This window comes from Aedes albopictus, chromosome 2, assembly GCF_035046485.1.
Source record: "Aedes albopictus strain Foshan chromosome 2, AalbF5, whole genome shotgun sequence".
Classification (NCBI taxonomy): domain Eukaryota; kingdom Metazoa; phylum Arthropoda; class Insecta; order Diptera; family Culicidae; genus Aedes; species Aedes albopictus.
Window position 1 is genome coordinate 444,973,634 of NC_085137.1, and position 13,716 is coordinate 444,987,349.

Consider the following 13,716-nt stretch of genomic DNA (forward strand, 5'->3'; position numbering starts at 1 on the left):
TCCTGAAAAGTATGTCGTTTTAATGAATTTTAAAATGGTTCAAATTAAGATTACAATCTGACTAGTTCAAAGTTTGATTTCTTACCCTAAACTGAAAGTCCCAAATTGAATGCGAAATGAACGTGTGTAAACACCACCATTCATCTTACTTGACGAACTCACTTGACTTGAACTTTTTCATTCAAGTCAAACGAAATCATCTCACTTGTCCTTACTAAACCCGCGATTCAAGTAAGTTGCATTCAAGTCATCTGTCAAGTTGAACAATGTAAACACTTGCTTCATCTAAAATGCATTCAGGTGGACACTCAAGTCATTTGCTTAGTCTTAACACATGATTCCATTTGGATTGCACATATTCGAAAAGCTTTCAAGTGAGATGCTCGTTTTAATTGAACAGTCTAAACCAGCCTAAACGGAATCCATCATTGTCACATTTAACCAGTGTTTTATGACATTTCACAGTTGCACTGCTGTAGTTATTGTTTCATGGATGAACTCCCATAAACTGTTGACATTGACAGGATCTGTTGGTCTTTTCCTATCCTCTCTTGTAGCTTCTAGCGATAATGTGTAGAAACCATTTTGGTCGAGAAATAAACGCATCGCTTTGTTATTTCTTGAACTCGTGACGCTGGATAATCCAAGATAATGATCCGTGTCAATGTTTAGATGCCGTAACATTGAGGATGGAAAGCTACACCCAGGACCCTTCCTTTTGGTTTCCTGCGCAATGTTGACTATTCTGGTCAGTAACGGAGTAGAAACTACGAATTGTACGGTCATCTCATGCTCATGTGTAATGTTTAGATGCCGTAAATGTCTGGGTTTGATTTGAAACATTTTCATACTAAAATTTCCCATCCTTTAGCGAATTATTGTTTTTCGCTTATAATTAAATACCAAATTCAGGGGTTACTTATCTATGATAATGAGATTAGCTTGATATTATTTCTGTTAGGTATTGTTTTCAAAGGCACTGTATATGGCAAGAGGAATGACATATCCTTTTCTAACCGGAATATCCGCATTTATCCGTTTCTAACCGTCTAATTTCTGCTCACTTAGCAGCTCGCTTAGCAACGGTTAGCGACGGTTAGAAACGGATAAATGCGGATATTCCAGTTCAAAAAGGCTATGTCATTCCCCTTGGTACATGGGGAAGTAATGCTAGTTGGAGATGTGATATTAAACAATAAAAAATTAAGCTCTTTAAAATAATTTTCAATATATTATATATGCTATTTTAGAAATTACACCAGCTTTCTTCTCTGTATGTGTATTTTACGTCGCCATTTCATTGTTCCTCTCAGAGCGTACTAAAAGCAGAACGTTTTCTATATAATGATTTGCTCTCTGCTACTGTAATGCTCACAATGCTATATGCAGCATCGAACGAGAAGGAGACCGACGTATGTCATCATCTATTTATACTTAGTTAAACAATACTTCTCACATATACACCAGTTTGCCTAGTGCTTTTGTGTTTCAACACACCGAGTGGTAAACAGTGCCACAAACAAAGGCAGCTCCTCACTTGCCCTTATAAGTTAGTTTACTGGTACTTCGACTTCGATGGCACAATAATTGTATGCATACTACTGTGTTTCATCATTTTTCGGATTTTGAAAAAAATAAAAAAGCAATTTTACTTGTGTAACTTTTGAAATCAATAGGCTCATTCAAATGTTATAAGAATCTGTTAAATACTAAACGTGGCTGATTATCCTTTGATCCGATCATGCCTAGAGGTTTTTTTTTGTTCAGTGTACAAACAAGCAGTATGTGTGGAATTTGTCTACCGATGTCATTGTATCATCATTCTATGCCGTTTTTTCTGTTAGGTGTTTAAAAATGGCAGGAATATTGTACTTTTTAGCTATATTTCGCACTTTGCTTATTGTTTTCAACTAAAAAAAAGCTTGTATCCTGTATAAATTATTCATTTTGTTTGAGAGTGCCTGTTTCAAATACAACAACTTAATGTTGTATCTTCTGTTTTGTGTATAGTATTTTAATTGAATTTTATAATACACAAAAATACTATGCCTTTACTAACCCCCGTCATTGTAAACTGCAATTCGGACCATTTCTTTTGTGAGTAATTGGTTTGTGTTTTATTAGTTTACATTAATAAAGGATCACCTGCGCAATTGTATGTGCCGCTAGAGCAACTTTTACTTGTTTGTCATGTATACAAATGCTGCTAAAGATAATTTTATGTATCATATATAAATAACTACACTGCCTGACCATTGTCACTTTTTGGATCGTCGTTCATGTGATTTGCCATAGTTTGAATATGTGCCTACCAGTGGCGTCGCGTAACCTCACTTTTTACCTGTGCACCAAGTATAAATTCTTGATTTTTTTCAACAAATTTGCTTGTAATAATAAGAAAATGACGAGAATAGCTGCTTCCACTCATTTCTATTTCGATTTTGATCATAAATCCCCTGCAATTGCAAGTTTTAGGGTCGGTGCACAGGTAAAAAGTGAGGTTACGCGACGCCACTGGTGCCTACCCTAAACCCACTTAATAGGCTTTAAGTTCATGTTCGCCTAAAAGCGTTTCTACCTTTGGAAAATTACAACATTTACATGAAATTAGTTAAACATGATTCTTGCCTACATCAGGGTTAATTTAAAACAAAAGAAAAGGAATGACAAGGAAAGAAAATCCTCGACTAGGAGACACGCCATTCTTATTGGCACTCATCGTCGCTACTTAGCAGCATCGTTTTCTCGTTATAATTTTGACTGATGGTAGCCACCTTCTGGGAGCCACCTCCTCCGCCCACCATAAATTTCCGCTGGCTACCGAGCGTAGGTGGAGCAATGTAGTTGCCGTGGCCAGTACTGTAGCTACCACTTCCGCTTCTACTTCCTCCGCTTTGGTTGGTGCCACCTGATCCGCCATTTCCACCACCCTGCGTCAGCTGATTACTGGGATCATCCGGATCGTACGATGACACCCGAATGCCGCGTGAATTTTTACCACCTGTGAAAACAAATTGAAATCCACACAATGCAGCAGATGATATCTCGCGTTTAGTATCATACAGGCGTATCTACAATGATCAATTTCTCTTCATCGATTTTCTCTTCGGATTATTCCGAGAAATACGACCAATAGTCGGATGATCTATCGGTGTATTTCGATGAAGGACGACTAGAACTAGCATCTAAAACAACAAAAACAACCAAAAATGATTTGCCGGCCAAGTTATTAACCAAAGAGAAAATCGATGAAGAGAAATCGATCATTGTAGATACGCCCGTATGATACTGAGCGCGAGATATGATCGATGGATTCTTTGATCTAAACTGGGCTATTGTTTGATTCATGATGATGGCTGAGTGTAAATTGTTAACTATTACAGCAGAACTTACCAATAATGTAGTCGATACTGAATGACAAATTACCGTAAAATTGCATGCCATGAGGTTTGACTTACCTGGGGTTTGCTATCCGTCCTCGCGCACGATTACTCTTAAGACCCTAAGATAGAACAATAAACTATTGCTTACTTGATTTGCATACTCCTAAACATAAAACCAAACAACGTCGCCCATGTTAAGGGCGGCTGATCAACGCCCGAGGACCAGTAAAGGCCTCTAAGCTTATCTGTACACCATGTGTTACGACGAAACCCTCCCTGCGATGGAGATAATTTAACTCCGTTCTATTTTGATCGGGACTGCTGAAGACTGTTAATGTGAATAAGGAATGGGTGGAACAATTGAACTATTGATTGAATTCTACCTAAAACAATTGATACTTAGTTGATTTGCCTAAACTAGTGGTTTAAAATTAGTTTCAAACCTACATCCTCTCGTATTGGCTGTCTGCAGCAGACCTGATCAAAATAGAACGGAGTTAGGCTATCTCCATAGCAGGGAGGATTTTATCGTAACAGAACGTCAACAGAAAACGTTAGTGTGAAACGTTAACTCCCAACAAAAACTATGCGCGCGCCTCTGGTTGTGATATGTTCAACTTCGTGAATTCAAAACGATTGTTTGAAGCATGGTTTGATGGAAATCTCACCCGTGTTATGTTTGTTTGTCTGCGATAGTTTTTCTGCTCCTGCTGATACACATAGGGTAGGTAATCAAAAGTTGAACCAAATTGTAGCTTTCTGAAGTAGCGCAAATTTTGAGTGATTTTTTCTCCCACATGGAAAAAAATTACTACGGCAAAATTTTATGTACATGAAAGCCACGGGTATAAGCTTTCTGATAAGTGGTAAAAAGTTTGTATTTGCACCGAATTTCATTGAAAAATTCGATTATTCGTCAACAATGATTTTAATCTTAATTTGAACCATCGTAATCATAATTTGAACCAATTTTAAATTTGAACTACTGGCGGCAGCAGCTCGAACACCTCCCACAACAGCCAATTTCGTGCTAAACAATAGAAAAACACATGGATCTGCTAATTCCCATAACTATTTTTCATTAGGCAGTGGAATTTCAACTAAGAATGTTTTAAACTCTTCAGGAACTTGGAAACTAAATTTGGAATTTTTCATCCCCCAAGAGTAAACAAAACAACCACTAGCGCAGTCTGTTGGCCAACACTGCACAATGGTCCGAATCCACGTTTTAGCAGGAAAAAAATCACACTGCACTGGAAGCTCGCCCCCGTTTACTAGTTCAAATTTAGATTACAAATGGTTCAACTTAAGATAACATTCTCCCAGTAAGAATTACTTAAATTTGATAATTTTATGACAAATAATGCGGAATATTATTCGGTTGGTCGATTCTACGATAAATAAGCTTTCATTTGACGTGTTCACATATTGCGTGTGATACAATGCATGAGCTGTACGAGTGTACCGAAAATGTGCTTTCTCTAGGGGGAAATGGGTGAAATCACAGTGATTTTTCAATTGCCTGTTTTCCATGATAAAAACGCTTTTTCAATGCTTTTAAAGTCCATGTTATCAGGTTATATTACGGAAAGCTGTTTAACATCTTTTTCGGAACAATATTTGCCTTAAAAGTATGTCGTTTTAATGAATTTCGAAATGGTTCAAATTAAGATTACAATTTGACTAGTTCAAAGTTTGATTTCTTACCCTACGTATCAATCACGTGAAACAGAATGCAGTGTTTATTCAAATTTTAGGAAAATGCATGCATAAGGAAATTTTCTTTCAATATGTAACAACCATACAAACAACAGCGACTATTTTAAATACAATATTTTTTTTTACTTAATCGTCTTAAAAAGGTACTTACTTACAAGCAGGGGAGTTGATAGAAGGTGCTTGCACCGATCGCCCCCTACCGTTTACCTTCGTCCTGCTTTCCTTTCACAATAATTTTCACATTTTCAGCTACCGACATCGACCTACTACTCTACCTTTCGTCCTTGCACAACACGACTGTTTCGTTACATTTGACATCAACATGCTTCATCATTGAACAAAAATGAAATCGCTAATTTTCACTTGAATCCAAACATAAACGAACACATCTATTATAGGTAAGTACATTCCAATGCAGATAATGCTCAAATAGCAGGCAGATGAAAGAAATCCAAGCAGTAATATTTGCAAGCATTCATCAATAGATCACATTGAAAGTAAGCTTTTTTTACAGACAAGAGATGATTTTAGTTTGAGGGTCAGAAGACGAAATGAAACGAACAGGCAAATATGGAAGCGAATGGTGGATTAAAGGTTAGGAAATGATATTTGGCGTGCAAATATTACTTCTCAGATGTCAGAGAATTCCAAATAGTTGCTCATTTTTTTTTTGCTTAAAACCAGGAGAAAGCTTGTTATGCTTTTCCTATAAGTACGTTCAAAGTCTGGGCTAGTTAGGTAGTCGAGAACCTTTTCACGGGTTGCACAGACTAAGTTTTGAAAGGTTCAAACGGTCTTAAATGTATGCTGTTACTATATTGTTCTATTGCTAATAATTGCTTACTGTAGGTCAAAAGTCTTTAATTATGATACACGTGTTTTCATTCCGCTTACTAATTTTAATGCTGCTTTGTAAAACTATGTAAAATAAGTATCATTCACGATTATTTCCTAAGCGGCGTTTGCAATCCTACGGTTTAAGAGTTTTGCGTAGGAATCACATTGAATATTCTCCGATTTTAAAATAGTTTGATCAATTTCAGTTAAATTCATGTGAAAAATATGTTAAAAGCTTTAGGTTTAATTTAACTTCCTTGCTTGTTTTGCTACCGAGACAGAAGGAGCAGGAGCTGTGAATTTTCTTACTAAACTATCATAGGATTAAAATATAAAATGTACTTTGACGGTTGTTGTTACTGCAGTTGTAGATCACCAAAGAGTTCTTTTCAGTTGAGTTTGAAGATTTCACTCTCCCATTGCCCACCAAGGTGGAAGGCACTTGTTTTGTTTCGTTAGTTAGTTTGCGGTCAGGTTTGATTTAAGCCAATATCGCAGTTAGAGGCGCTCGTAGGGCTGCTGGGACACAACTTCTGCAAATTGTAGATAATAATGAATGGATAGGAAAGAAATGAAGAAAACAAAATTAAAATGGGCTTGTGAATGCTATAGTAATAAAGGCTGAAATTATAAAGGCGTGACTAATGCTGGGCATATTTTGCCGGCTTTGGTGAATGTTTGTGGATGAGTGTTGTCACTGAAATTAAATCAATATCAGTAAAATGATGTAACTAACAAAAAAAATCACAAAGTGTGTTCCCCGAAGAATCTAATTCCATCGGCTTAAGATAACAAAATCGGTGTTGGTTGAAAAATGATAAAAACATGTGTGGGAATCAAGTACCACGTGACATGGTGCTTGTAGCCTACTACATACTGACACAAAGATTGTGGAACGAAGAGACTTCAGAATTGATTCCCTGTGTTCGATAAGGCGTTGTTGTTGCTGTTGATGTTACTGCTGTTGTAGCCGCTTATGTACAGTTCATCCTCACGTAGTTGATAGTAATTTTGAAGGTATTGAGCTGCCTGTGATTTCCTCGGTAGTTTTATTTTATTTGCAAGATAGACCGGTGATGGACATTCTGAAATGTTTTATTTCCAGCATCATTCAATATTGAAAATGTGTCGGAATTGTTTTTGCTACCCTACAATGGATGGGATCAATCCTATATAGTAAATTTTACGTACTAGCTATCGAGCTTAAAATGTCTTTACTCTTTAAATATTTTTAGAGCATGATAGTTTGCTGAGTTTATTTTGTACTTATTGAGAGATTGCTACTTTCTTTTGTTTGTTTTGCTACGTCTCTTTGTTGACCGCTTTCCCCTAAGGATATGAATGATGATAAGAAAAACGTGTGCCAAATACGCTTAATCAATCAGGGTAAATGTTCCCATACCAGACAAAAGGCTGGATTTAAAAGGCTATTTTGCCATCGGACATTTTCTACTCAGAGTGCAAGAAGTAGAGTAATTATAATAACTAATAATAAAATACAAGATTCTATATTATTATCTAGGGAGTGAACATTTGTCCACCATCAAAGATGGATTGTGCAGTATTTAATTTCAACCTAGACTAGATTTTCACTATTGTCATAAAATAAGCATGATTTTAAGCAATTTGCACAGTTATAGTCACTCTGTAACAATTATTAGTCCGTCAGTTCCCATTTCGTTCAAACGAAATTGACTTGTAAATTATGGTATAACTGTAGTTGCACTTAGTAGACACACTGAAATAAATTTTGTGGTGGAAACTGCCGATTCCATAGTAAAATTAATAACCGTACATAAAATTCTCAACCGACAATAATTTCCAGTTAATTCCACTAAAACACGCTAAGGACACACGAAAGTTCTACGAGAAGCTGAACCGCTCGCGCAGAGCCGCAATGACGACGTTGCAAGCACCGAAGTTGGCGCGGTAACAGTTCTAGGAGTACGTGCGCAGGACGAAAGATTTCCAGCCCCTAACCTCCAAGAGATTGAAGAGGAGGTTAGCCGGTTGAAACCCAAGCAACACACATGGTCACAAAACAGTTACGGCAGCGCATGTAAGGGTTGCGCAGTAAATCACAGTGACTTCTGTGCAACCCTTACATGCGCTGTCGTAACTGTTTTGTAATCATGTGTGTTGCTCGGGAAAACAACAAAGCCACTGGAGCAGATCAACTACAAAGCGAGCTTCTAAAATACGGTGGAGAAGCACTGGTGAGAGCACTACACTGGGTCATTATCAAGATTTGGGAGGAGGATGTATTACCGGAGGAGTGGATGGAAGGTATCGTGTGCCCCATCTACTAAAAGGGCGACAAGTTTGATTGCGGAACTATCGCGCGATCACACTACTGAGCGCTGCCTACAAGGTACTCTCTCAAATTTTATGCCACCGTCTATCACCGATTGCAAGAGAGTTCGTGGGACAATATCAGGCTGGATTCATGGGTGAACGCGCTACAACGGACCAGATGTTCGCCATCCGCCAGGTGTTGCAGAAATGCCGCGAATACAACGTGCCCACACATCACTTGTTCATCGATTTCAAATCGGCATATGATACAATCGATCGCGAACAGCTATGGCAGATTATGCACGAATACGGATTCCCGGATAAACTGATAATATCTGGAGCAATTCCAGGAGGAATCACAGCAGAAATTATTGATAAATTCCAGCATGAATTCCAAGAGAATTTCAAACAAGAATGTGTAAAAGGATTTCAGAAGCTATACCATTCAGATTTTCGTATTGGAACATCAAGAGGCAATCCTGGAAAAAATCCCAAGAGGATCCCCCGAGAAATCCATAGAGGAGGCCGAATTGGGAAATCTAATAGAGGAATTCTAGTGAAATATCTAGAATCTATATACATGTATCTATAGGAATTCCATAAGTAATAATCGATCATTTATAGGGGAACATTTTCAGAAATTCCTAGAAGGATCCCTGAAGAAATTCTAAGAGGAATTCTTGAAAAAATAAACCCTAGATTCATTCATTCAACTCCTCCATTTAGGAAATTTGTACCATCCGTAGATTCACTCATAAATGAATGCAGCGTTATTATAGAACCTTTTCTACGTTTTTCTGTTGTTTTGGTGCTCAATAGCATGAAAAGGGTAGAATATCATGCAGAATATTTATTCTGGATATCCTAGGTCATCCAAACTGTTCATGAGTTTAAATCCTAAAGTCTACGGGTGTAATGGTGACTTTTTTCATCATACAAAGCTACTATTTGTAATCCATCATGTCCAGTGAGTCCTCTGAACATTCAATACACAGTATCAGAGCTGTTGGGATATCCTAGGTCATCCAAATTATTCTTGAGTTTAGATCCTAAGGTCTACGGGTATAACGGTAACTTTTTTCAGTATATAAAACTATGATTTGTAATCTATCTAAGTCTTTTGAAAGTTCAATAGACAGTATAAGATCAGTCGGAATATCCTAGGTCATCCAAACTGCTCTTGAGTATGGATCCCAAAGTCTACGTGTGCAACGGTACTTACCTTACCTTACCGGTCAGGCTAAGGCCGGGGTGGCCTCTGCTGTACATAGTAGCCGCCTCCATTCCACTCGGTCCATGGCTGTTTGTCTCTAGTTCCGCACTCTGCGTAGGGTCCGCAGATCGTCCTCCACTTGGTCGACCCACCTAGCTCGCTGCGCACCACGTCTTTTTGTACCGGTCGGATGACTCTCGAGAACCATTTTAGTCGGGTTGCTATCCGACATCCTGATGACGTGACCCGCCCACCGTAGCCTCCCGATTTTCGCGGTATGGACGATGGTTGGTTCTCTCAGCAGCTGATGCAGCTCGTGGTTCATTCGCCTTCTCCAAGTCCCGTCTTCCATCCGCACTCCACCGTAGATGGTACGCAACACCTTCCGTTCGAAAACTCTAAGGGCGCGTTGGTCCTCTGCACGTAGGGTCCATGTTTCGTGCCCATAGAGGACGACCGGTCTAATCAACGTTTTGTAGATGGTTAACTTCGTGTTACGGCGAACTTTATTCGATCGTAGAGTTCTGCGGAGTCCAAAGTAGGCACGATTTCCTGCCACAATGCGCCTCTGAATTTCTCTGCTGGTGTTGTCGGTCACCATTGAGCCCAAGTACACGAATTCTTCAACCGCCTCGATTTCATCACCGTCGATATGAATTCGGGGTGGCGGGCGCGGTGATTCCTCCCTGGAGCCCTTTGCCATCATGTACTTTGTCTTCGACACATTAATGACTAATCCGATTCGCCTGGCTTCACTCTTTAGTCGGATGTACGTTTCCGCCATCGTCTCAAATTTACGAGCAATAATATCAATATCATCGGCGAAACCAAGCAGCTGAACGGACTTCGTGAGAATCGTCCCACTCGTGTTTATCCCCGCTCTTCTTATTACACCCTCCAAAGCAATGTTGAACAGCAAGCACGAAAGACCATCACCTTGCCGTAACCCTCTGCGAGATTCGAAGGGACTCGAGAGTGTCCCTGATACTCGAACTACGCACATCACTCGATCCATCGTCGCCTTGATCAACCGTATCAGTTTATCCGGGAATCCGTATTCGTGCATAATCTGCCATAGCTGTTCTCGATCGATTGTATCATACGCCGATTTGAAATCGATGAACAAGTGATGTGTGGGCACGTTGTATTCGCGGCATTTCTGCAACACCTGGCGGATGGCGAACATCTGGTCCGTTGTAGCGCGTTCACCCATAAATCCAGCCTGATATTGCCCCACGAACTCTCTTGCAATCGGTGATAGACGGCGGCATAAAATTTGAGAGAGTATCTTGTAGGCAGCGCTCAGTAGTGTGATCGCGCGGTAGTTCCCGCAATCCAACTTGTCGCCCTTTTTGTAGATGGGACACACGATACCTTCCATCCATTCCTCCGGTAATACTTCCTCCTCCCAAATCTTTGTAATGACCCAGTGTAGTGCTCTCACCAGTGCTTCTCCACCGTATTTTAGAAGCTCGCTTGGTAGTTGATCTGCTCCAGCGGCTTTGTTGTTTTTCAATCGGCCAACCTCCTCCTCAATCTCTTGAAGGTCAGGGGCCGGAAGTCTTTCGTCCTGTGCACATACTCCTAGATCTGTTACCACGCCACCTTCGGTACTTGCAACGTCGCCATTGAGGTGCTCATCGTAATGCTGCCGCCACCTCTCGACCACCTCACGCTCGCTCGTGAGAATATTACCGTGATTATCTCGGCACATGTCGGCTTGTGGCACAAAGCCTCTGCGCGAGCGGTTCAGCTTCTCGTAGAACTTTCGTGTGTCCTTAGCGCGGTACAGCTCTTCCATCGCTTCGCGATCTCGTTCTTCCTGCTGGCGCTTCTTCATCCGGAAGACTGAGTTCTGCCTGTTCCGCGCCTGTTTGTAACGTGCCTCATTCGCTCTCGTACGGTGTTGCAGCATTCTCGCCCATGCTGCATTCTTCTCGTTTTTCAACTGTTCACATTCGCCGTCGTACCAGTCGTTTCTGTGATTCGGAGTCGCGAAGCCTAGTGCTGTAGCCGAGGTACTACCTATGGCGGATCGGATGTCCCTCCAGCCATCTTCAAGTGTAGCTGCGCCAAGCTGCTCTTCCGTTGGTAAAGCCACTGCTAACTGCTGCGCGTAGTCTTGAGCCACGGTAACTTCTTTCATTATGCAAAGCTTAATATTTGTAATCTATCATGTCCAGTGAGTCTTCTGAAAGTTCAATAGACAGTATCAGATCAGTTGAGATATCCTAGGTCATCCAAACTGTTCTTGAGTATAGAATCCAAAGCATACGGGTAACTTCTTTCATTATGTAAAGCTACTCTTTGTAATCCATCATGTCCAGTGAGTCTACTTAAAATTCAATAGACAGTATCAGATCAGTCGGGATATCTTCGATCATTCAAACTGTTCTTGAGTTTAGATCCTAAAGTTTACGGGTGTAACGGTAACTTCTTTAATTATACAAAGCTACTATTTGTAATCTATCATGTCCAGTAAGCCTTCTGCAAATCCAATAGACAGTATCGCATCTGTTGGGATATCCTAGGTCATCCAAACCGTTCTTGAGATTACACTCTAAAGTCTACGGCTGCAACGGTAGGTTCATTCATTATACAAAGCTACGATATGTAATCTATCTTATCCAATAAATCTTATGAATGTTCAATGGACATCGTAAGAACAGCCGGGGTTATCCAAACTATTATAATGTTTAATATCTAGCATCTACAGCAATTGAAGTTTCTGTTTTGGCTATACGGAGTTATGTTGCATAATCTATTATACTTACTGGAGCTCACAGAATACAATCAGAGACTACGACATAGCTAAATTATCAAAAAAAAAATATTGTGTAACATTACAACATTATCTAAAACGAAATCGCCTCATGTCACAGTGGTTGTTTTTATCAACTAAGCTTCATAACAGTAAGGATGCCCATAATATCCCAAAAATATATAACAACGCTTATTGTTCCTCCAACTACTATGGTAAGTACAGTGGATACACTAATTAAAGTAGTGGCAAAAGCTATTATCACAAGTGTAGAGACATGAAGCTATGGTCTCCGGAGTAGTGTTGTTGACCTGGAATATCTCAAAACTATCTTGAAATGACTCATGATCTAGGGCGATTATAGATTACAGTTTAAAGTTTATTGTGAGTACTGTTACTATCAAGAGTTGAACTTCAGGATAGTTTGGACGACTCTCAATGTCCCAAAGGTTCATAATAATATATAGTAGACTTCAGGTTGGTTCAGTCACCGCGATTTATTATGAAACGTTACTCAGTATGTCAGATATAGCTGATGTTACGAGTTTGAGATAGTTTGGCTGACCTGGAATATCCCTGTAGTGTCTATAAATGACATTTGAGATTTAAAGAGTTTCGCGGATCCCAGCAGATTATGCGATACTCTTATTTATGGCGAAAACACATAAAGCTATTCTTGTAGATTTGATGGACTCCATTATATAACGGTTTGAACGATCCTAAATATCGCAAAGCTTTGTAATAAGCTAGTAGACTTCAGATTACTCCAGTAACTGCGGTTGATTATGTAACATTACTCAGTATAACAGATATGGCTACTGTTACGAGAGTAGACCTGAAGTTCTGAACTCCAAGATAGTTTGGCTGACCTGGAATATCCCTGTAGTGTACTGGAGGTGGCCAAAATGTTTGGGATAGGAAACTTTTTTTCTCCCACAAAAAAAATCAACATTCTGTAACTTTTCATAGAGTGCATCAAAAAATCTCAAATTTTGACTATTTTTCAACCTGTTATATGTGCATTTGCACCAATGGTACAAATTTGGGCTTGATTGAATAGTTTTTCACGAAGTTAGAACCGTTCGGGTAAAACACTACTATTTTTTAGACAACTCATTTTTGAGCTGTCATATCTCGGAAACCAGTAAACCGAATTGAATTAAATCCTATCCCCATCCCCTGTATATAAATGACATTTGAGATTTCAAGAGCTTCGCGGATTCCATCAGATTATGCAATACTATTATTTATGGCAAAAACACATAAAGCTATTCTTGTAGATTTGAAGGACTTTATTATAGAACAGTTTGGACGATCCTGAATGTCCCAAAGGTTTGTAATAAGCTAGTAGACTTCAGATTACTCCAGTAATTGCGGTTGATTATGCAACATTAGTCAGTATAACAGATATGGCTCTTGTTACGAGTGTAGATCTGAAGTTCTGAACTCAAAGGTAGTTTGGCTGACCTGGAATATCCTTGTAGTGTCTATAAATGACATTTGAGATT

The 13,716-nt window shown here is 39.4% G+C and overlaps 1 protein-coding gene across 5 annotated transcripts in view; it reads right to left on the minus strand.

Moving 5' to 3' along the window:
- Positions 1-2,521: 2,521 nt before the first annotated feature.
- Positions 2,522-13,716, minus strand: part of LOC109420223 (transmembrane protein 184B) — a 93,673-nt gene continuing 82,478 nt past the window's right edge. For 3 of the 5 annotated variants that reach the window (XM_062853798.1, XM_062853799.1, XM_062853800.1), the window contains exon 9: positions 2,522-3,001. In XM_062853798.1, the coding sequence (XP_062709782.1) occupies positions 2,706-3,001 (296 nt within the window). In that variant the 3' untranslated portion in view covers positions 2,522-2,705. Of the gene's footprint in view, positions 3,002-5,201; positions 6,473-6,820; positions 7,025-13,716 lie in introns of those variants that run through there. The other 2 variants (XM_062853801.1, XM_062853802.1) reach the window with 2 other exon arrangements.